The following is a 23509-nucleotide window of genomic DNA, read 5'->3' on the forward strand; positions in this document are numbered from 1 at the left end:
CAAACTGAACGAATTGCCGCTGCTGCGCTTGGAAAGTTGCCATGAGACCCAGTCCTCAGTTGCGTAGAGAGTGCGAGAAATGTTGCTGAGGGGCTGATAAAAAGCGAGAATTTCCTGGCTTAGCGTGGCGTCTCTCGTAAATCGGCCGACTCGCTGCTGCTGCGCTTGGAAATCCGCCGTGTTATCCAGTGTTCAAGTGCATAGAGACTGCGCGAAATAGGATTTGAATAGTCATAAACGTCTTTGAAGGTTCATATTCTGCATTGCATCTCCCGTGAGTTGACTAAATGGCCGCCGCTGCGCTTGGGATTTTGCCGTGGTACCTAGTGCTCATTTCCATGGAGACCGCAAGAAATGGTACTGATAGATTGAAAAAGAACGAGAATTTTCCGTTCCAGCATCGCATCTCTCGTGGCTTAATCAGGACAATGCTCTTCAATGTGGAAACCAGCTGCGATGTCGAGTCTTGCGTCGGATAGAGAAGCCGGGTCTATGAGCATTCAAGGAGTCACGGAGTCTGGACATATCTAAGGGTCGACATCGTGTCTCTGGTCAAGTTGTTGGATTGCTGGCGCTTAATATCAGGTTTGGCCGTGGTGTCTTGTCCTTGGCTGGCTGGAGAACGAGACGAATTGGCAAATGGGGATACCATAAATTCTGAGTAATCGTATGTTGGGCATCGCATCCCTCGTAAATCGATCGGAGTCCTGCCGCGCAATGTCAAACTTGGCTGTGATGTCTCGTTCTTTGCCGGACGGAGAAGGCAAGAAGTGGCCAGTCAAAAGGACGAGCAAAGCCCTGCATGCTCGCGGATCTCGAACGAACCGCTGGCACCAAATCAGGAAAGTGGCCGCGATATCTAGGGTTCAACTCAACAGAGTCGTGGCTGACCGTATGCCTCTCCTCCCTGATCTGCTCAGTCGATGTCGCCAGATAAGACAGCTTTCTAGGATTTCTGATCCTGAATGAACGGAGAATGGTTGTACAGTATATCCTTCCCTTCGATCAAGCCAACACGGCGCTTCCAGGTGTAATGATCTGCCAGGACGTCCATTTGTTGAGTAACGGAGAGTGGCTATTCATTGTGTCCTTCGTTTTGATTCAGCCAAAACTGCGCTTCCATATGTAATGATCTGCCATGATGGCCAATGGTTGACCAACGGAGAGCGCTGTTATTCATTTCCTTCATGTCCAACCAGCTACCACGGTGCCTCCGGATTGAAGGATTTAGCAAGACATCTATTCCTTGACTAATGGAGATTGATCGTCAACTATGCCACTCCTCTGCAACCTGCCGCAACGGCGCCCACAAAGGTAATGATTCGCCATGATTTTCGTTCATTGATTCACGGAGAGTGGTCGTGTATTAGGTCTTTCTTCTCGAATTTGCTGTTTCGATGCCGCCAGGTGCTGGGACTTGTGGTGACGTCTGCTCCTTGACTGACAGAGAGTGGTCGTTGATTATATTCCTTTTCTCCTTGTATCGCTGATCCAGGGCCGCCGGATACGACAATTTGCCGTGATGTACAGTTCTTGACTGAAGGAGAGCATTTGTTGGTCACGTTCCTTTCTCCTTGGAGGTATCGATACAGTGCCATCCATAAGACAGTTTGCCGTAACTTTGAGCCCTCGGATGAACCGAGAATCATCGCCGATCCTCCGTTATTCCTCTCGAATATGCTACCACGATGCCATTCCAGGTAGAAGTGCATCGAGATCCGGACTCGTGGCCGAAGAGAGTGGTGGCAAGATTATATTCGACACCGCTCTGGCGGAGATGTTCTGAAGCTCAGCTTTGTAGCTCTAGCGCGGCGTTCGCTCTGCTCGACCGTGTTACGTCAAGGGCGTCCTAGACCAGGATACATCAGGTTGCATGCTTCAAGTCCGGCAGAATAAGCGTCGGCTCAGCTGAAGACCTCCCTAACGACACGAGCGCTGTTTGGTCCGCGCTCTGTAGGCGCGCTCTGAGTGGAACAACGCATGCTCTGAGGAGTCAGCAAGACGCTTAGAATAAGTCCCGGGATTGATAGCTGAGCTGGCGTTGTTAGTAAGTCAGTGTGGCGTCAAGCCACGTTCTCGCGTACCTCCACAATCGTTAACAATACAGGTTGCACTGGACTATCGCCTTGATGTGTCATCGAGGGCGGCAGATGGCTCATCGCGACGTAGTATGCTCGCAATTCCAACCTTCAAGCCGGACGTTAATAGACGGACAAGTTCTTCGCCATGAAAGCGCATAATAACTGTCGCAGAAGCTGCGTACCATGCACCGTAAACCAAAGAACTGCTTCTTCACCACCCTCGACACCAACTCAACAGGAAGCCGTGAGCAAGCGGGAGAAACTCCAGTCATCAAAATGCCAGCATCCATAGACAGCCGACCACCAGGCATCGGTGATCCCGCTCGCCGCCACATCGTCAACAAAGTGGGAGGCGAAGACGTAAACTGGCTCAAATATGGCTACGAGACCAATGGCGAATACTCCGAAATCGAATGCACTTGCGAGCCAGGCGGTGGCCCACCTCTGCACTACCACGCAACATACACCGAGACATTCACTTCTCTCGAAGGTGAACTTATCCTGCAAATCGGCGACGAAGAGCCCAAAGTTGTCGAAGTCGGATCATCACATACGGTAGAGAAGGGCGTCGTGCATCGCTTCTCTGCGGGCCCAAAAGGAGCAAAGATGAACGTGCGACTCGAACCCGCTAGTGCAGGGTTCGAGAAGAGTCTGTATGTTTTCTTTGGCTTGGCGAATGATGGTTTGCTGGGGAAGGATCTCATGCCTTTGAATATGTTGCATACGCTTTTGTTGGGGTATTGGGGCGATATGGGGTTCCCTGGTGTTGTGGGTGGGATTATGAATACCGTGCAGACGGTAGGAGCAACTTATGCCAGGTGGACGGGTGTGGAAGCGGAGCTGCTGGAGAAGTATTGGAAGTAGAACTGGCGTTGCGGAGGCGATGTGGCGTATATCCCTTGGCCGTACGGTATTTTAGCGTCGAATTGGTTTTTGTCATGTCCCGGAACTCTTTGCTTCGAGAAACAAAAGCTGCAAGTGTACCGTTTGCTGGGATGGGCATTGACAAACCTAGCACCTCATAAAGATCCAGTATCCCTCCTTGCCTGACGTGCGCAACGCAACCATGCCTGCAAAGGATACGCCCGGTTCTGCTGTCACGCCAGTCAATCCCCGACCGAGCAGCATGAGGGAAAGCGAGAATGATTTCGCCCCTTCAACATTCTACTGGAGTCGGTCACGCTACACTGGCGCTCTCGGCTTCAATCTTTTCGCTTTCGTCCTTCCTGCTCTGTACGGGACTCTCAGCAAGCTCTGGGTCGCCAATATCGATAGCAGCCTAGTTGTCACCACGGATGTCTACACATACATCGGGGTCGTCTCCGAAGTCCTCAACGAAGGTCTTCCACGTGCGGCCTGGCTCATTATCGGCGACAAGTCGAATCGTTCTCTGGAAAGCCGCCTCAGTCTCTCTCATACTTTGATCGTCTTCCAAGCCATTCTCGGACTTCTCATGTCGATCGTCTTCGCCACAGCTGCAAAGCAGTTCGCAGAAGTCTTTGTTCCCGAGAATGTTCGCGAGGCTTCGTTGACATACGTCAGAATCTCTGCGTTCTCGGCTTTGGCGTCCGCGCTGGAAACTTCAGTAGCTACGGCTACGAGGGCGATGGATCAACCAGATGTGCCTCTGGTGACCAGCTCTGCGAAGTTTGGAATCAACATCGTCTTGGATCTAATCTTGATCTCGAAGTTCCATGTCCCTGGTGTCGAACCGTCAGTCAACACTCAGGCAACCACACAGCTGGCGTGCAATCTCGCAGCGTCATTTCTTGGCTTGGCGTACTTCTTGTGGTTGGGTAAAAGAAGACTACGCAGGCTCTCGCTGATGGGAGGGGTCACGCAACCAATCAAACCAACCTTTAAAGCTTTGTTGATACTTGCACGTCCTGGCGCGTGGACATTCGCAGAATCTGCAATCCGCAATGCTCTCTATCTTTGGCTCGTGAGCGGCATTGTTACAATGGGTTCAGATTACGCCACCGCCTGGGGCGTCTTCAACACCATCCGGTGGGGACTCATCATGGTTCCCGTTCAAGCCCTCGAGGCAACCACTCTGGCTTTTGTCGGGCACGCCTGGGGCGAGTGGCGATTGTTCACTGGGATCCAGACGCAGAAGCCAAAAGCCACTCGTCAAGAGCTGAGGCCAATCTTCAAGCCAATCTGGAGGTCCTGCTTCATCGCACTGGCAGTCGAGGTGCCCATGTGCCTCTTTCTCTCCTTTTATGGTGCTCGCAGGTTCGCGTATTATCTTTCTGATTCCGAACCAGTGTCGTTGATCACACAGAGGATGTGGAAGTCGGTTGATTGGTGCTACATCTGCTATGCGATCTCGACACAACTTGCTGCAATTCTACTGGCCACTCGACCTCGCTGGTACTTGTATCAGTCTTTGGCCAGCAATCTATTGTGGGTTCTGCCCTGGGCGATTGTGGTCACAAAAGTGAATCTCAATCCAGAAAATGCCTGGACCTATCATTCTGTTGTTTTTGGAGGGAGTTTGGTCTTTAGCTTAGGCGTGATTATTGCAACAGTTTCAGCGTGGACGTGGGCATTGTTGAAGGGAAGAATGACGCTGCGCCGGCTTGATCGCTGAGATCGTGGCAAATAACACCGAGCTCAGGGCCTGTACAACCACGGTACAGGCAATCAAGTGGCGGAAACCTAAGTCTCTGCCAGGTCACAAGCTCAATGCGAAAGGCTGACATTGATGACCTCTCAAGTGCTGTTCCCAGAACAGTCTGTATTCATGTAGCACTGCGGTTCATTGGAACGAAATCAGGCCGTTCACCATGATCCTTTGACGACTTTCTTGACCACGTCTTGCAGCGTGACCTTGGACATCTGCACAAAGTCCTCCAGGTGTGGCTTCTTGCCTCTCGCGATGAAATTTGCTCCATACTTGGCGACCCAGACTTCAGCAACAATTGTTCGTAATGCCGCCTGCCTGTCCTGGTTTTCGGTCTGATCCAAACGCTTGTGAGCCTCAGCAACGGCCTCGCTTCCATTGACAGGATCTAGAACTTTGTACTTGACACCCTGCTGCGCTTCAAGCTCGGCAACAATCTCTTGTTGCGTTGCAGAGAAAGCTTCAACGTACACGCGCAGATTTGCGGTTTGCTTTGGATGCTTCAGGCATTCCAAAACCGCATGCGCGGCATAGGGTAGCGTTGTCAATGTAGGTGCATGATTGCCGCCATCCCAGTATGATACTGTGTGGTCGGTCGGATCGATGTCAAGAAAGTTGGTTTCCAATGCCCACTCAAGCCATACACCGCAAGCCACGCCTGTCCAGCTAAATTGGGGATGTTCTTTCGCCTTCTCCTCAAGATACTCCGCAACCCTAGTCTTGCTTGCAAAGACAGGAGACAGCCAGGTGGTGAGTGGGTCTGCGTAATCGAACGCGTGTTCGCTTGGGAAGAAGCGTGCGACTCCGGCCTCGATTGCAGCGTCAATGACCTTGTATTGGACGTCCAGTGCGCCACCTGCATATCCCACGGCAGAAATAACAGCGTGTTGGCCTTTCAGTAGATCGACCAGCTCTGCGTGAGGTAGATCATCAGATACGCGAAGGTCCTTGACAGAAGACGGATATTGTGACTTGGAGCTTCTACGGGAGAGTACGGCGACTTCGAACGCCGGATCGGCAACAAGAGCGTCAAGAATGAAGCGCCCTATGTTGTCACCACCGGCGCCAAAAACGGTGATCTTTTGTTGTTCGGGCATTGTCTTGCAGCGGAGAGGTGAAAGGTGTTGGTAGCAAGCCTGTCGTTGGCGGGACGTAGCAGTCAACGTAGACCGAATTTATAACTTTTTGAGCTCATTGACTGAGCTAGGTAGGTGAGGTGATGTTGATCTTGCGCTTTGTAATATCTTCTACAACCTTCGAACCTGCTCATCGAGGAGACGTTCCTGCAGTGCGCAGTCGAGCCAGCAGATGACTGGCCGGGCAGTTGCAGTTGTGAACGGCAACTGCCCCAATTGCTGACATGCAGCCTTGGCTGTAGCGCAGGCATTGTGAAGAAGCTGTATGGCTCCTATTTCGGCATGTGGTCTCAGCCTGCTTGCTTGGAGAGGTGAGCAATGGTTGACCACAGCTCAGGTTTCCTGCTTCCTCGTCTGCTCCTCAATGTGCTTCAGCAATCCTTCGCCGCACCGCACGACTTGTTCATACGCGGTCGTGAAGCCTTCATTGCCTCCGTAGTACGGATCGCCGATTTCCTCCTTCTTGCTCTTACCGCCGAACTCGCCATACAAATGCACCTTCTTCAATGCTTCCTCATCCAGCAGACCTCTTTTCCCGGCTCTTTTGACCATGTCTCTCAAATCATCGTAGTTGTCTCGGTCCATGGCCAGCAAGTAGTCAAACTCCTGGAAATCCTCTGGCACTCTCACCTTCCTGGCTGCGTGCTGGTAGTCGCTGATTCCGTTCTGTCGGAGCACTCGCATGGTGCGGGAGTCTGGACTGTCGCCTGCATGATACGCACCAGTACCACATGAGTCGACCTCTCTGATCAACGGATTTTGGCTGGGTGTACCAAAGCTGGTGAGATTGCGGAACACTCCCTCGGCCATGGTGGAGCGACAGATGTTGCCCAGACATACGAAGAGCACAGAAGCGCCAGGAGCGGCATCGGCCTCAGTATCGCGCGTCATGGTGATTTCTGATTATGCGACGCGTCGGAAAGCGGATAGTAGTGGGTGATGTTGGACAGGTCACCAACAAGCTCACACAGAACCTTTCGATGCAATCTAGCCAAGACCAGCCCTTGGGATTCTCGAAGGACTCTACGCGGGAGTCTAACTCACGGCCACAACGAACCATCAACCAAACGCGTGACCTCACAGCCTAAACGAGCACAGAAAATGTCTTCAGCTGAGTACGCGACAGCGTTCCCACCGTGATTATGTCACTTGGCATATTTTTCGTGGCCGCCTGTGCTATTTCGAGCTCTGGCCGCCTTCATACCTACGCCAAGCTTGCTTACCCCATCGTCGCCTCTGGTCTGAGCCCCTGCTGTGGCGTCGAGCTAAGATCTCCCGCCTGGATTGGTCCGCCGCTGTGCATCAGGAGATCTCAGGGCTGATCAGCAGGAGCTGGGAGCTACCAGCGGCGTACGATGTATTCGAGAGCAAATGCAGCGACAGATTGGCGGAATGTTGTGGATGGCAGGTACAGCAGAATGGAGCAATCAATGGACGCAGACGGAGACGCCGCGGCAGATCGGCGGAGCACCCTGGAGGTGGGAGGAGCCAGGCAAGCAGGTGAAACGCGATGCGTAAGGTTCGTGTGGCTGTGGGCGGGCGATGTTTTTGGCTTGCCATGTCACCTCTTGGGATGCGAACGGTCAGCAGATGCGTGAGAAGAGCACGCATTGGCGCGGCCTGCTAGTCGTAGAACAGGTCGCCAGCTACACATCAAACCACCCTGTCCATCTTGTCCTTTGCGCAAGTCTGCACTCGTTCTGCCAGGATAATTCTCAGGTGTTGCTGTGACGATCTGACAGTGTTGACACGGCTCCACAGCTTGAAGCATCTTGAAACTGGGTACCTGCGTGCCCGCTCCACGACGCAATCATCGCAGGCGCAGTCACTCGGCCTTCAGCCTGTCGTGTCCTGTCCTCCCACCAGGCCATCGCCTCCCTCGTCGCACTGCAATCTCGTCGCGCGCGTGATCACCGCAAACGCACATTCGCAACACGCTCAGTTTCGGCGCATTGACGGGGGCAAGGCATCGAGGTCAGGATGAGCTACAATCCGCTAGGTATGTCAAACCGCCATGGTCGGGGGCCAGTTTGAAGAGCTTTGCCGGAGAAGAGTCGCGCGTGTCTGAAGTCTACACGCATTCCACGCGCAGCCTTCGCACCGGACGCGCGACGCCAAACTGCTGGGTCGCCGTTGCAGCACCACATCTTGCGCCTGAACCCCTCCAGACACCACGTCCCAGGCAAACGATTCCTGCCACTGACATTTTCTTCCTCAAGGCGGCTACGGCCAGTCTGGACACCCCAGAGACGACGACCGCAGTCCGAGTCCGCATCCCAACAACCCCTTCATGGATCGTCATCACTCTCCAGACCCGCGCTATGGCCAGCAAGGCTACCAACTCGATGACCGCCCATACCATGAACCGCTCGATATTCCAGTGGGCCCCGGTCCAGCTTCATTCGCTGCGAATCCATACGCTGCTGCGGCCTCCAGCGACCGACTAGCCGCCCAGCCGACATACGAAGTAACGAATATGCCAAACACGTACGGGCATGGCCAAGCGTACGATGACGATCATCAACGAGGGTACACTCCCAATCCATTTCAGCAGTCTGCGCAGCAAGGAAGAGGAGAGTACAATTTGAGCCCGCAGCACGAGCACACGGACTACATTCACGATCCAAACGCATACGATGCGCCACAACATCCTTATTATCAAGACGAGTCGGATGATAGGCCAATGCTGCACCCAGACACTTCATACGGACCAGATCCGCACCAGATGGGCCCGCAAGATTCTTCTCATGAAGATCTGGAGTCCGGTTACAACGATCCTCCGCCAGTCAAGGCACCTATCAGGCGATGGAAGACCGTGAAGGAAGTGCAGCTGTACAACGGCAATTTGGTACTCGATTGTCCCATACCTCCCAGGTTGCTGAATCAGGTGCAGCACGCGCAGCCGCCAGAAAGAGATGAATTCACACATATGCGATACAGTGCGGCAACTTGCGACCCTAGCGAGTTTCTCTCCAAGCGCTTCACATTGAGACAGCGTCTGTTCGCAAAGCCACGTCACACTGAACTGTTCATTGTGATCACCATGTACAACGAGGAGGACGAGTTGTTAGCGCGAACACTCATTGGCGTGATCAAGAACATCGAGTACATGAACTCCCGAACGTCCTCGAAGATGTGGGGAAAGGAGGCTTGGAAGAAGATTGTGGTCTGCATTGTGTCTGATGGACGTGCGAAGATCAATCCGAGAACACGATCTGTCCTCGCTGGTATGGGTATCTACCAAGATGGCATTGCGAAACAGCAAGTGAACGGCGAGGATGTGACTGCACATATTTACGAGTACACGACACAAATGACACTGGAAATCAAGAAGGGCGTCGTCCAAGTCAAGAAAGGCAATACCCCGGTGCAAGTGCTGTTCTGTTTGAAGGAGAAGAATCAGAAGAAGATCAATTCACACAGATGGTTCTTCCAAGCATTCGGAGAGGTGCTGCAGCCCAACATTTGTGTTCTGCTCGATGCTGGAACTCGACCCGGGAAAAGCAGTATTTACGATCTCTGGAAAGCATTCGATCGCGAGCCCATGTGCGCAGGCGCCTGTGGTGAGATCAAAGCTATGTTGGAGCACGGCAAGAACCTCATCAATCCTCTGGTTGCAGCACAGAACTTTGAGTACAAGATGAGCAACATTCTGGATAAGCCGCTGGAGAGTGCGTTTGGCTTCATTACCGTCCTTCCCGGTGCTTTCTCGGCCTATCGTTACGTGGCGTTGCAAAACGACAAGACTGGTCAAGGCCCTCTGGAAAAGTACTTTGCTGGTGAGAAGATGCATGGTGCGAACGCTGGCATCTTTACCGCGAACATGTACCTGGCAGAAGATCGAATCTTGTGTTGGGAACTGGTTAGCAAGAGGAATTGCTCCTGGATCCTGCAGTATGTGAAGTCGGCCACGGGTGAGACAGACGTCCCTACGGAAATGGCCGACTTCATTCTCCAACGACGAAGATGGCTGAACGGATCTTTCTTTGCAGCTGTCTACGCGCTCTCTCACTTCTACCAAATCTGGCGCAGTCGACACTCATTCATGCGGAAATTCTTCTTCATCATTGAGTTCATTTATCAGGCTTTCAACATGCTCTTTGCATGGTTCGCAATCGTAAGTCTCCATCTGAACGTCGTAACATACTCGAGCTAACGTGGTTGTAGGGCAACTTCTTCTTGGTCTTCAGGATTCTGGTATCGTCACTTTCCGACAAGTCGCTCCTCGGCACTGCTGGTCTCGTTCTTTCTGTCGTCTTCGAATGGATGTATCTCGCGATTCTGGTCACTTGTTTCGTGCTGGCTCTGGGAAATCGGCCTCAAGGAAACAACAGGTACTACATGGCTCAAGTGTACTTCTGGGCAATCTTGATGGCGTACCTGCTCTTCGCTTCAGTGTTCATCACGGTGAAGTCGATCCAGGCGCAGATTGCTCTGAACAATGGCTTCAGCTTGGACATGCTCTTCACTAACAAGCTCTTCTTCACGCTCATCATCTCGATGGCGTCGACATGGGTGCTCTATCTGGTGGCGTCCTTCCTGTTCTTCGACCCTTGGCATATGTTCACGTCTTTCATTCAGTACCTCCTCCTGACGCCAACCTACCTCAACATCCTCAACGTCTACGCTTTCTGCAACACTCACGACATTACGTGGGGAACGAAAGGTGACGACAAGCCGGAGAAGCTGCCAGCCGCGAACCTCAAGCCAGGCGGCAAGGTGGATGTGGCAATACCGACAGACGATGCCGATCTTAATACTCAATACGAAGAAGAGTTGCGCGCGTTTGCAGTCAGGTATGAGCCACCGAAGAAAATCATCACAGCTGAGCAAAAGCATGAAGACTACTACAAAGGCTTCCGATCTGCAGTCGTGCTCGCTTGGATGTTCTGCAACCTGGCTCTTGCAGCTATCGTGCTCAACGCAGGAGGCATGGATCGCATCACAGTCAGCGAAGAGAGAGATGCGGAAACAGTGGAGGACGAGCGTTCCACAATCTACATGGCAGTTGTCTTGTATTCTGTGGCAGGTCTTGCTGCCGTTCGCTTTATTGGTGCGTGTTGGTTCTTGGTCACCCGCATGTTCCGCGGTGTATGAGCGGTATTTGGACATTGGAGAAGGGCGTTCAGGTTGGGATTGTGTGGTGCTCTTGTGATACCCTCATTGCATATGAGCGTACGTTTTGATATGACAAACAGCCGCACAGACAGGCAGATAGGCTACTTCACGAATTCATTGTTGAACTTGTACTTCATTGCTCTCATCGCCATCGTTCCCTGACCCCGTGGTAGTCGGTGAACCAGCAGTAGGTACTGTCTGAATCCTGCTCGTAGGCATGGTGGTCACAATGCACGCCGCACGCGCCGGAGCAACATACTCTCGCCGCAGCATCACTTTCGCGCGACTTGCCCTCAATTGACAAACGCTGCCTGGTGGTTCCTGCTGAAGCTGCTCACTTCACAACTCACTTCCAACGGTCGGCAGGCGGCAGAGTGGCACTAGCTTTTCAGGCATTGACGAACTTTCTGCCCCAAAACAAACTTGACCCCTTCCACTTGTTTCTTCCCGCACCACCACCGACTTCCACCAGAAGTCAACTCAAACAACACGCGCTTCTTCTTGTTTGACCAGCACTACCACCCTACACCGCGCTCATGATGGGCGCTACCACATGGGATACAACGGCTCGTGAGCTCACCCTCCTGTCGCCATTGGTTCTTCGAGCAGTACTGACATTCGAACAGCAGCTGCCGACAACAGCTGGAAGACGGACGGCGGCGGCAACGACGGCGGATGGGAGGCTGACGGCGGCGCTTCCTTGGACAACAACGGTGGCTTCACGGAGGCCAACACCTCAATGCATGCCAATGGCGACTTTGAGGGTGGTGCCAGCAATGACGGCTGCCGCATGTAAGACCTTCATCGCCGCCCCTACCTGCCATGAGACCCAGCTAACAGTGCACAGTTGCGGTGCAGACAGCCACTTTGCACGCGACTGCCCTGACAAGCCAGAAGGAGGCGGTCACGGCGGTGGTTGCTTCAACTGCGGCGAGGAGGGTCACAACAAGGCCGAGTGCCCGAACCCACGCGTCGAGCGCGAGTTCACCGGTACTTGTCGTGTGTGCGAGCAAGAAGGCCATCGCGCCGCCGAGTGCCCATTGCGACCACCTCAGAAGTGCCGTGCTTGCGGTGTTGAGGGCCACAACGCTTCTGAATGCGAGGCCAACCGCATCCACGGCCTCTTCGCACAGCTCAATGTGCAGGACAAGTCAGCCGAGGAGTCTTGGGCCGACATTGAGACCGCCGACAAGGAGAAGGATGTCGACGAGATCAAGAAGGTTCGTGACGCACCCATCACTGCGCTCTGACGTTCCTCGCTGACACTCTTTCAGGGCATCTTCGCTTACGCCAAAGCCTTCCCAGAGCTCACGCTCGAGGAGCTGGAGAAGTCTTTCCGCGACGGTGACATGAACATCCACCTGATCGCCAAGGAGCAAGAGGTCCCGGGATCCTACACTATTGTCAACTTTCAAGGCAAGAAGGACCTGAAGTATGTGGTCTCCTTCCAGTTGGCAGCCAAGCCGAAGCGCGCCAAGTTTGCCGAGGGCTGGCCATCCTCACCGGAGGAGAACATGACGCGACTGGCCGAGGCGGGTTTCGTGATGGACAGCTTCGTGAAGAAGTGCACCAACTGCAGCGAGTTCGGACATGGATCCAAGGAGTGCGAGCAAGAGAAGCAGGATGGAGCTCGGGTGGTGATCACTTGCGCCAATTGCAACGAAGAGGGACACCGTGCTCGCGATTGCCCAGAGCCACGCAAGAGTGGTAATAGGGGCTGCAAGAACTGCGGCAGTGAGGAGCATATGGTCAAGGAGGTGACTACCTCGACAACATCACCCCTGGCGAGCATTGACTGACAGCCTTTTTAGTGCCCCGAGCCTCGCATGGACCTCGAGTGCAACTTGTGCGGCAAGAATGGCCACATGTCTCGCGAGTGCCCGGACAAGCCACCAGAGGTCTGCCGCAACTGCGGCGAGGAGGGCCATCGCAAGAATGAGTGCACGAATGAGCGTAGATTTCAGTGCCGCAATTGCGATGAGTGGGGCCACACTGGCCGCGAGTGCCCGTAAGTCCTCCCTCCCGACTAACACCTTCACCCGCTAACACTGTCACAGAGAGCCTCGTAACATGGCCAAGGTACAATGCCGCAACTGCGACGAGATGGGCCATGCCAGCAAGGAGTGCCCGCTGCCAACGGACTGGTCTCGGGTCGAGTGCTCGAAGTGCAAGCAGAAGGGGCACAGCTACAAGCGTTGCACTAACCCTGCTGCTGACGAGGCCGACGACTTTGGCGCTGGTGGTGGCGCTGATGCTGCTGCTGGAGGCTGGGAGGATGGTGCCGGCGGCTTTGGTGCTGCTGCTGCGCCTTCTGGTGGCGATGGAGGTTGGGAGGACAATTCCTCAGCTCCAGTCGGCTCCTCGGGTGGAGGCTGGTAGAGCAGTATGCTTGAGCCTTTGAGGTCTTGGGGCTGCAACACCATTACGGCGTCAGCGGAGGATGCTCGTCCATGCGTCCGACTGGCCAACTTTGACACGATGCGACCAGCACTGAAAGAAGAGGGCTTCAGATAGAGGTCTAAAAGTCACGAAATGAAATCGTACCGCTCGTCGCCCCCTTCCCATATTCTTATGTGCTTTTTAAGTTTTTCATCCTCTCGCAATTTTCGAGTCGCGTTTGATGCTGCTTGCTGACCGCGCTGCAGAGAATTGAAGGCCCGTCCTTCACGTCGTGCAAATCGCCCATTCCCAGAATTTCAACTCTTTTTTCAAAGCCTCTTTTCCTATTATAAAAGAAGTACAAGGAACAGGTCTTACCTCGAAGACGTCTAAGCCTCATCATTGCAGTGCTGATATCGCTGCATTCTTGGCGCAGAGCTCTGTTTCGAACACAAATTTTGGTGAGGCATACACCAGACTGCGCCTTTCAACAGCTCATCGATATGTAGATCGGCTCCAGTGCTCGCAGGACATCATGGCAGAAATCTCGATCTGCCCGTCGCCGATGTGCGATTGATCGGAAAGCAGAGCCGTCGTGGAAATTGTTCCATTGCCATGGCCCACCTGTGCACCGCCGCTCGGTTGCGACATGGCCGTAAAGGATCGCATGGAGACAGAATTTGGAGACACTCGACGTCATGGAGCATGGAATCGGAGCCGGTGAGACGCTAGTATGGAATCTCTGCCTTTTTGCGTTTCGCACGTGTCTTGTCGCGCTCTTTTTTGGCGGAGGATGGACTCATCGCGTTCCTCGAGAGTGTGAGATGGGGCCAAACCTGCGCGACCTGATCGACTCGTGGCTTTCGTCTCGCCGATGAATTTCTCGTCCAGCTGTGGATCTTGGCCGCGATACTCATCCCCACGCGGGCCTCCAGACTGGAGTCGCAGTGAGCTGATGGGGTTCGTGACCGAGCTAAGGCCAGACGCCCGGAGCCGCCGGCATACTCTTTCTGGTCACCCGGAATCCATATCTGCGACCACACTTGTTGCTGGGGGTCTGGGAAAACTCTCTTCATTCGCTCGCTTGACTGTGATCATGATCAAGCACGCGAACAAAGCCCGAGGGACCACATGCAAAGGCCCATGGGCAGTGGGCAATGGTCTGTTGTCGTGCTCTTGGCCACACTCCAGTATCCACTTTCCGTATGGATGGCAAAGGTAAGAGCTCGGATGTTTGAATACCGGGTCTTGGTTCCCTTCTTATTATTTCTTCTATCTCTTCTCAAGCTCTGTGGACTTGGAAATTCTCTCCAAGAGTTGATTAGGTTGTGACAGTCTTGGTCTCAGTCGGTCTTTCCTGAAACCTGTCCGAGGTGAATAGCAAGAGACCGCCAAGATGTTTGGTGGGACTAGGTTTTATGGCCTTCGAGGCACGAAGCTCAATGTCGCCATTGGTGTGATCGCCGGGTTGGATTTCTTGCTGTAAGTCAGGCAGGATCAGCCCAAACAGGAGAGATTCAATCACTGATATGGTACAGATTCGGATACGATCAAGGTGTCATGTATGAGACTCAAGCATCGCTGAACTGGACCACTTCTAACACGAGCTAGGGGCGGCTTGTTGACTTTAGAGTCCTTTGTGGCAGTATTTCCTGAGATCGATACCCGAGGAGAATCTGGAACGAGCAACCGAGCAACAACACAAGGAATCTCGATCGCCTCGTACAATTTGGGCTGTTTCCTCGGAGCAGTTGTTTGCATTTGGCTTGGACAATATCTCGGACGTAGGCGAACGATCTTCCTCGGGAGTGCGATCATGGTCGTTGGGGCTGTCCTGCAGACGGCAGCCTTTGGACTGACCCAGTTGATCATCGGACGTATCATCACTGGTATTGGAAATGGTCTTAACGTAAGTCATCGACGCTAAGTAGCACGGCATTTGCTAATACGTCACTACCAGACATCTACTGTGCCGACATGGCAGAGTGAGACTTCGAAAAGTCACAAGCGCGGACAGATGGTGATGATTGAGGGCGCTCTTATCACGGGGGGCATCATGATCAGTTGTAGGTCCCCCTTTGACGAGGCACTGCGATCTCTACAATCGAAGCATTGTGCTACGAGGTCTCAACACACGTCCAGTGGCTGACACAAAGACAGACTGGATCGATTTTGGTTTCTCCTTCCTCGAGCCAAGCACAATTACCTGGCGTTTCCCAATCGGGTTTCAGATCTTCTTCGCTCTCATCATTCTGGTGTTTATCCTCGGACTCCCGGAATCCCCAAGATGGCTGATTCTGAAAGGACGCGAAGATGAAGCAGTGACTGTGCTCTCGGCTTTGAGCGATCTTCCTCCAGATGACGAATACATCATCAGCGAGTTCTCTGCTATCAAGGAATCTGTGCTTGAGACTGCTGCGGGCACGTTCAGTGAAGTGTTCACGATGGGCAAGGATCGCAACTTTCACCGCGCTGCACTCGGATATGTCAACCAGGTTTTCCAACAGGTGATTCTATACTACTTTCCTTTTCAATGCACAACAACATGAACTGACGATTCTAGATCTCTGGAATCAATTTGATCACGTACTACGCCGCAACGATCTATGAAAACGAGATTGGTTTATCGCCTTTCCTCTCACGCATTCTGGCTGCTTGCAACGGAACGGAATACTTCCTTGCCTCTTGGATACCAGTGTTTCTGATTGAGAAGGTTGGTCGTCGACCTCTCATGCTTTTCGGCGCGGTCGGCATGTCGCTCTCCATGGTCGTTCTGGCTGCTGCGACCTCAGTCGGAGGGAGTGGGCCTGGAGTCGTCGCAGCTGTCTTCTTGTTCATATTCAACACATTTTGTAAGTTCCTTTCGCGCGCGCCGACAATACCAAGACCCTATCAACATCTTCGTGTTACACGCATTATGAACATCTGCTAACTGCAATTGATGTTTAGTCGCCATTGGGTGGCTTGGAATGACTTGGCTGTATCCAAGTGAAATTGTACCGCTGAGGATCAGAGCACCTTCATCGGCACTTTCGACTTCTGCTAATTGGTGAGATGCCCGAAACAGCATTCAAAACCTCGTGATTGATAACCAGCTAACGTATTGCAGGATCTTCAACTTCATGGTCGTCATGGTCACGCCTGTTGCATTTGACACTATCGGTTACAAGACATACATCATCTTCGCGGTGATCAACGCCTTCATTGTACCATGCGTATACTTTTTGTTCGTGACTCCGAAGAATCACCAACCAGATTCACGAGACTAACACATATTCGCAGCTACCCCGAAACAGCCTATCGATCGCTCGAAGAGATGGATGAGATCTTCCACAAGACGACCGGTGTCTTTGACGTTGTTAGCATTGCTCGTCCAGCCAACACACCGCATCGGTATGATAAGAATGGTCGTCTTCTCATCAGCTATCTCGAGACGGAGGAGCACAGGAGACGAGCAAGTGCTACGCAGCCTGGGGTCAAGGGTGTCAATGAGATTGAGAACAAGGAGCGATCGACGCATGATGAAGCGTACAAGACGGAAGGCGGTTTTGCTGCAAGTGAGAAGAGCTTGTAGTGTGGATTCATCCGATGAGGCTTTGGACTCGCAGTCGAATGCTATCCTTCAGATATGAATGCGAATCAGAATTCAGTGAAATTGAAGACCGAAACAGACGCAGGTCTCAAAGCTCCAAGTTACTGCAAGGCCACGCAGGAGCACCAAGTCCCCGGCATCACAACTCTGCCGTGACTGTTGATCACAGTGTCGTTCTTCCAGGAACAATAGAAATTATGATAGAACTATGGCGTACTTGTGGGAGAGAGGTCTACCTCAGCAGATTGGCAATCGGCGCCGATAGCAGGATCAATGGAAAGTTCGGTATGGAAGATACCTATGGCAGCTTCCGTCTCTGTTGCTCTCAGCAAAGAACCATCTTTTGGTAGCATCCTTGCATATTGACTCATGCTACATGCATGCGGTGCATAAGTGATATTCTGAGAGCATTTTGCGTCCACTGGGCGCCAGCTCTAGTTGTTCACGATCTCTGCCGAATATATGAGGAAGCTGGGGAAGTATTGAGCAAGCAAGCAACTGTGCCCGCTGTGTGTTGTGGTGCGCTCGATCCTTGCAGTCGTCGTTTTCCACGTGCCCTGATCGTCGTACTCGAGGGGATTCTGCTCTCGAAACTTCAAGCTGAAGTTGTCATCGCCCACCTCTTAACATCGTCTTCTGAGCTGCAGGTGTCCATGAATGTGAAGTATAGCAGCTGCCAGAGGCGCGCACTCTGATCTGGATCAAGAGCTGGCAAGTCGATGTCAAATATTTCCAGCATGCTGTGTGAGCTGTCCGGACAAGCTCCACTCTCAACGAAGGTTCAAGTGAGGCCTCCTCGACGGGACTTGCGTCATCCTCTACACACTGACGGTCTCACCCTCAGAGCTTCCATTACCATTGCTGCAATATTCCGGCGCAGGCAACTCCTCGCCCCCGACCCAGACTTTGCTCAATTCTTCCTCAATCTCCTGCCGCCTTTGCTTCCACTTGTCGACCAGGCTCAGCTTCTCTTTGAGCTCCTGTATTTCTCGCTCAACACTGCTCTTCTCGGTCGCAGTTCCAATCCTGTTAAACTCGTACTCGCTGGCGTCCTCGCCCAGGCCAAGTGTGAGAGTATAAGAATGATATCGTTTCAAGGAAGCTCGAGTCGAGATGGTGATTAAAGTGATGCCCTTCTTCTTGCACGTTTCGTAGAGGATACCTTCCACATCTGAGCTCACCGCAGAAGTGCCCTCATCAATGAAAGCATAGCGTGGCTCGTGGTACAGTAATCGAGCAATCGCCATGCGCTGCTTCTCACCACCGCTAAGCACATCTTGCCACATCTTCCTCGTATCCCAGCCACCTTCGCGATCAGGTATGTAGCCCAATTTGCTCTCCTCAAGGATGCCAAGAAGTTCCATCTCTGTGCGGCCGGCTTCCTTCATGTCAACCTCTGTGTGCGGGTAGATGACTTGGTCGCGAAGCGTGCCATGACTCAAGTATACTCTTTGAGGCAAGAACATGATACCGTCCTGTCCGGTGTTGCGTGGCCTTGATGTTAGACCACGGTACGTCGGCCACAAGCCAGCGACTACGCGGGCGACAGCGGACTTGCCCGCGCCATTGGGACCGGTAATGAGTAGATGATCGCCTGGCCCGACTATGAATTGCAGGTTGTCAATCAGCTCTTCGCCGCCGTTCGGATGTGCTGAAGGAGCAACAATCGGCACGTTCTCCAGCCGCACGCCGTCATAGCCTTTGTGCAATGTACCATGCACGTCTGCCAAGTTGTATAGCTCAGGAAAGCGGTCTCTTGGTTGATGGTAAGCATTCGCATGCACGCGATGAAGAGTGCTAATAAGCAGGAACACTCTGCTAGTCTGCCCTGCAAGCTCCGATAAGTCCTTGATGGCGTACATCATGCGACTTCCAGCATCAGCGAGGTTGAGCATGAGTCGCTTGTTTGTGATGAATTGTTTCGTCCGCGACCCTGTCCTGCTGTCATCAGAAACGTCCGCCGAGCCCTCGCCACTGCCAGTCGTTGAGGGTGGCTCTGGTGCAATGTGCAATCCGGGTAAAAACACAGGCAGACTGGTCACAACGAAGCCCAGCGCAGACCAGGTATACTTCAGCACAAAGTCTTCCAGCATGTTGTATCCAATCTTGACACGGTAGATGGTCTCCATCATCTTCTTCAACTCTTTGAATCCTGCGTCCAGCAAGGCATGCTCGGTAGGCCCGCCCGCATAGAAGGCCACCTCCTCGGCGTTGGCGATCAGTCTTGAGTGTAGTGCTCTGAAAGCACCCTCCTTGCGTCCTTCTGCCGCTTTTAGCTTGCCAAATGGTGGGCTGAGCCTTTTCAGCAAGATGGCTGTAGCAGCATAGTTGCTAAGCAGCCCTCCCAGTGCCAGAGGACCCAGCGATTTGTAGAGCTGATAATTGAAGGTGAAGAGATCAACCAACGGCTTCCCAAGACTGGAATACAGCTGAGCAGCATTATCGCAAAATAGAGTAAGATCCTGGCAAATGAATTGATCGGCTCCTTGGTCGATGCTGCCATCAAGGGTATGCATTTTGTAATACGACATGTTCGAGCTCAGATACAAGTCGTGAATGTACCTGGTCAACCTTGTCCGGAATGCTATGCTGATCTTGGATTGCAAGAACTTGATCATCGAGTTTGTGTAGCTTGCAACCACGCCCACAGAAAGCCATTTTCCAAGTCCAAGCAGGAAAGCTTTCCCTTGACCCGCCACGAGATCTCGCACGATCTCTCCATCCAATGTTGCCACTACGAGCGAAAGATATGTTCTCAGCAAGAGAAAGAAAGCATGGGTTGCAAGCAGTCCGGACTCTTTTGACCCCAGTCGCGGCACCGCAATCTGCATTATCGCCATGAACTGATGCACAAATGCCACATTGAGGCCAGGTTTGATATTCGTGGGCGGAGCATCTAGCGCAATCGTCCTCCCAGAGCTCCTTTGTCGTATGGGGTTCAGGAAAAAGCGTCGGTGAGCATCGAAAGTCGTCGCTTTGATCGGATGGATGACAACCTTGCTGCTGGTATCCTTGTACGGCACGTATATTGTCCGCGTGCCATCTTTGGCTTTGAGACCACTATTGCGCCGCAGAAGCCTGCTGCCGACTTCCTTCTCCTTCTTGACGCCTTTGTAGTAGCGGTACCCACCATAACCGGTTATTAGGGAGAGGGCGAAGGCGAGCGTGGCGATCAGTCGGGTTGTGCGCTGGTCAAGAGGACTTCGATTCTGCAGCTTTTCGACGCGTGCTGCCACACGAGTGTAGAGGTAGTCGATCCACTGCGAGACGCGGTCGCCGGGTCTCTGCCGGAGAGTGGACTGGTTCGCCATTGTTGTCGCGCGGGGTTTCTATGGAGGCATGCTGGATGCTACAACGTGCTTCAGCTGCCACGAGAGAGCGACAGCAACTGAACGAGGCCGCCACTGTCAGCGCTTGAGAGCATGTGAAGGTCTGATGACATGTGATCTCACAGGACTCGAAGTTGGCGGCATGTGAAATGTGCCAAGACCGAGGTGTGGAGCTGCGAGATCGTGAAAGAGCACAAGGATGTTTGACAAGGATGACAATATGCACAGGGATGTTCCCCAGCTTCACCACGTTCTCCTTTGTGCTGTCGTCAAGTCGAGCGGCTGTCAGCAATCAGAATATTACTTGATACTCATTATTCGTTATACATATTATCACATTCTTCTTGACTAGTCTATGCCCATTACTCCGCCACTGGAATCACCACCTTACACGCCATCGCTTTAGGCGCGATCAAGAACACATTTTCCACTTCCATACTCGCATCTGTCGTGCTAGGCGCCAATTTTGCACCACGGCAATTCCTGAAGAATGCTGCCGTGGCGATTCTCAACTCCATATTCGCGAGATTTGACCCGACACAGATCCTGCTCCCTGCTCCATATGGTGACCAGACTCGCTTCACATCCTCTCTCGAAGCCAGCGTGCCATCCAGCCATCGCGTGTGGTCGAATATCTCTGGATCAGTGAAGACATTTGGGTCGCGGTGCATACTCCACTCCTGTGTTGCGACTGTCGTTCCAGCGGGAATCTCATAGCCCCCAAGAATGGCACCTTCGGGTGGTGTAACACGTGGCAAAGCCGCTGGTGCAGCGCCGTAAAGGCGCAAAGTCTCCTTGACAAGAGCGCTGAGAACCGGGAGTTGCTCAAGTTGCTCGTCGCTGTATGGTTCGCTGAGCGTAGCAACTTCATCCTCAATGGCTTGCTGGACATTTCGATCGCGCAGCACTGACCATATCAAATAGGTCAGAGTCGTGGCAGTAGTGTCTGTCCCCGCGAAGAGGAAGTCTCCAGCTTCAATCACGATTTCTTCATCAGTCAACAGAGTGTCGCCCTTCTCGGCATCTGCTACCGCTTTTGCGAAAAGATTGTTTGCATCCGCATTTGCCTTGCTGTTTTCCACAGCTACTCTGCCTCTTTTAAGCAGAACTTGATTTCCGCCGAATGCGCTTTGTATCCTTGGATGAGGGATCCATCGCACAATCTGGTACAACAGTGGAAAGGCATATGCGAAGGTATTTCCACTCTCGTAGGTGATGATCTCGTCCGGTTTGCCTCGCTCCATCATCCCGAATGACTGCCCGAATGCAAGCTCTGCGACGACATCGCCAGCAAAGAGGGGCAGCCACTTGTAGATATCAACTTCGCCTGAAGAATTCTTGGCGTCGCTTTTCAGATACTGAATGAGCGACTCGGCCTGTTCCTGAATTCTACCCTCCCAATTGGAGCGAAGGTAGTTCTGGGTGAAGCCTTTGCCTAAAAGTTTCCTATGACGAGAGTGCTGCGCGGGGTCGGTCGCTTGAAACATTCCATATGGCCCTTCACCGGGCTTGGTAGGATTCAGGAACTTGTACAGATCGGTCTTGTAGAAATGAGTTCCGACTTTATGAATCTCTCTGAAGGCTGCGGGATCTGATATGAGTACTTCGTTCGGCGAAAATCGTACGTAGGGTCCATATTTCTTGTGCAATTCGTGGGCATAGTGTGCTTGTCGCTTTTGTACTGTAGATGCGAATCTCGATGGAATACCTGTGATGGAGTTGTACCATGGGCCAGGAATCTTGCGGAGAGGGGAAAGGAGGACATTGTAAAATATCTTTGCAAGTTGCACGGACAGTACAATGGCTGCAAAAGCAGATGTGAGATAGAAGTATGAGAGTCCCATGTTCGTTCACGTTGTGAGGTGTGTATTATGAGATCGCTGGACAGCAAGACGTTACCTGTTCATATATACTCATTGCTGTTCATGCATGATATTCGCACACATGGTGGTGTTTCGGTCCTCAGTGAAGACTCGAAGGAACAATAAAAAAGTCCGAAATCCCAGGGGAGGAGCACACTTGGATGATCGGCTCTGGAAATCGAGCCAGACTGTATGCTGTGTACGGGTTGTGATCTGCGTTGTCCACTAGCCGCACGGAAGGATCGACGTGGCTGCTCGCGCAAGAAACGCCATGACTTTGCTGAGATCAATGCGCTGCTCAGTACCATGAGAATGCATGGAACTCCTGTGGTATCATGAATTCGATCTGACTGTGCTGAACGGCGCTGGGAATACTGTGAATGGAATGTCTTCGAGCAAATGTGGTCGTTTCGATGCTTGTCGGTCCATGATGTCATACGCCAAGCCCACGATGAGGTCGTGCAACCGCAAACACTGATTCTAGCCCGCTGCTGCTGTGCATCTGTCGCCGGACCTTCAGTGTGCAGATATGTCCGTCTTTATGGTCTTACGTATCTGGCGGTTGAGGCAAGCTTTGGTCGATACCTTCGTACGCGTCGGCCAAATCCCCTAGCTTCAGTCTGCCGCACCTTCGGCATGCCACATACGATGGATGTCGGAGAGAAGTCGCCAGGCAGGACCCGAAGAAGATTTCAGTCCACTGAGAAGGTCCCTGCCCTATCAAGCCTGAAGACCAGATCGAGGATGAGCGTGAACCCAGGCATCCAGTTATAGCAGAGATGTCAAGACCCAAAGCCGTCCTAGCCATCCCCTTTGTCGTATGGTGTGGAATGGATAGTAGTCCCGCGCTACATCATTCAGGAACCGACACAACACATTCTCTGCTCAAGCTCATAAAGATATCTTCTGCTAGGCAACGCGTCTCACTGATCACAAGAGAGATGCGTATAAGCTCACCGCGCCCATCCCAGAACATGGCGATGGACGTGATTGGGCACCGCCAGAGATCGAAAGCATCAGTGTGAGCGTGCTCTGGGGCGAGAACAGGCCGTACACAGATTTTGATCAGATCCGCGCTCATGCTCGTGCTGTGATATCTCCAGTGCTGTGCATAGACACACCAAATGTTGATCCTTCTCTAGGCTCCTTCCTTCATCCACCTCGTTTTCGCTCTTCACCTCTTACCGCAAGCTCAGCATTTTGAACCATTGCAAGACGTCGGTTGTCGGTCTCGATTGGAGATGGTTCGCGTGTGGCCTTATTGGCAAGGTCGTGTGCGAGTTTTGCAGCTTTCCTGTGACAGAGATTTGTACGGTGTGTCGTGCTCTTCCTGGCATCCCCCACATCGTAGAGAAAGACGTCGGTTATCGCCGAATACGTCGCTTG

The 23509-nt window shown here is 52.7% G+C and overlaps 9 protein-coding genes across 9 annotated transcripts; 5 read left to right on the forward strand and 4 right to left on the reverse strand.

Annotated features, from left to right (window-relative positions):
• Positions 1-2264: 2264 nt before the first annotated feature.
• RHO25_008747 (uncharacterized protein) lies at positions 2265-2945 on the forward strand (the record flags this gene model as incomplete). The annotated part of the gene is made up of 1 exon (XM_023604552.1): positions 2265-2945. The coding sequence occupies one exon, from the start codon at positions 2265-2267 to the stop codon at positions 2943-2945; it is 681 nt and encodes a 226-aa protein (XP_023460613.1).
• A 202-nt stretch (positions 2946-3147) lies between these two features.
• On the forward strand, positions 3148-4674 carry RHO25_008748 (uncharacterized protein; the record flags this gene model as incomplete). Its single annotated transcript, XM_023604553.2, has 1 exon — positions 3148-4674. One exon carries the CDS (start codon positions 3148-3150, stop codon positions 4672-4674), a length of 1527 nt encoding a protein of 508 aa, XP_023460614.1.
• A 191-nt stretch (positions 4675-4865) lies between these two features.
• Positions 4866-5804, reverse strand: RHO25_008749 (uncharacterized protein; the record flags this gene model as incomplete). Its single annotated transcript, XM_023604554.2, has 1 exon — positions 4866-5804. One exon carries the CDS (start codon positions 5802-5804, stop codon positions 4866-4868), a length of 939 nt encoding a protein of 312 aa, XP_023460615.2.
• A 372-nt stretch (positions 5805-6176) lies between these two features.
• On the reverse strand, positions 6177-6734 carry RHO25_008750 (uncharacterized protein; the record flags this gene model as incomplete). Its single annotated transcript, XM_023604555.2, has 1 exon — positions 6177-6734. The coding sequence occupies one exon, from the start codon at positions 6732-6734 to the stop codon at positions 6177-6179; it is 558 nt and encodes a 185-aa protein (XP_023460606.1).
• A 1089-nt stretch (positions 6735-7823) lies between these two features.
• On the forward strand, positions 7824-10940 carry RHO25_008751 (uncharacterized protein; the record flags this gene model as incomplete). Its single annotated transcript, XM_023604556.2, has 3 exons — positions 7824-7842; positions 8063-9960; positions 10011-10940. The coding sequence occupies 3 exons, from the start codon at positions 7824-7826 to the stop codon at positions 10938-10940; spliced, it is 2847 nt and encodes a 948-aa protein (XP_023460607.1).
• A 557-nt stretch (positions 10941-11497) lies between these two features.
• Positions 11498-13340, forward strand: RHO25_008752 (uncharacterized protein; the record flags this gene model as incomplete). Its single annotated transcript, XM_023604557.2, has 6 exons — positions 11498-11531; positions 11588-11753; positions 11809-12181; positions 12236-12718; positions 12773-12969; positions 13019-13340. The coding sequence occupies 6 exons, from the start codon at positions 11498-11500 to the stop codon at positions 13338-13340; spliced, it is 1575 nt and encodes a 524-aa protein (XP_023460845.1).
• A 1396-nt stretch (positions 13341-14736) lies between these two features.
• RHO25_008753 (uncharacterized protein) lies at positions 14737-16914 on the forward strand (the record flags this gene model as incomplete). Its single annotated transcript, XM_023604558.2, has 8 exons — positions 14737-14822; positions 14952-15249; positions 15301-15406; positions 15501-15847; positions 15904-16192; positions 16290-16389; positions 16450-16566; positions 16623-16914. The coding sequence occupies 8 exons, from the start codon at positions 14737-14739 to the stop codon at positions 16912-16914; spliced, it is 1635 nt and encodes a 544-aa protein (XP_023460844.1).
• Positions 16915-17750: 836 nt separating this feature from the next.
• On the reverse strand, positions 17751-20243 carry RHO25_008754 (uncharacterized protein; the record flags this gene model as incomplete). Its single annotated transcript, XM_023604560.2, has 1 exon — positions 17751-20243. The coding sequence occupies one exon, from the start codon at positions 20241-20243 to the stop codon at positions 17751-17753; it is 2493 nt and encodes an 830-aa protein (XP_023460842.1).
• Positions 20244-20623: 380 nt separating this feature from the next.
• On the reverse strand, positions 20624-22105 carry RHO25_008755 (uncharacterized protein; the record flags this gene model as incomplete). Its single annotated transcript, XM_023604561.2, has 1 exon — positions 20624-22105. The coding sequence occupies one exon, from the start codon at positions 22103-22105 to the stop codon at positions 20624-20626; it is 1482 nt and encodes a 493-aa protein (XP_023460841.1).
• Positions 22106-23509: the final 1404 nt, after the last annotated feature.

The sequence above is a fragment of the Cercospora beticola genome, chromosome 5 (assembly GCF_033473495.1).
Source record: "Cercospora beticola chromosome 5, complete sequence".
NCBI classification, from domain to species: Eukaryota; Fungi; Ascomycota; class Dothideomycetes; order Mycosphaerellales; family Mycosphaerellaceae; genus Cercospora; species Cercospora beticola.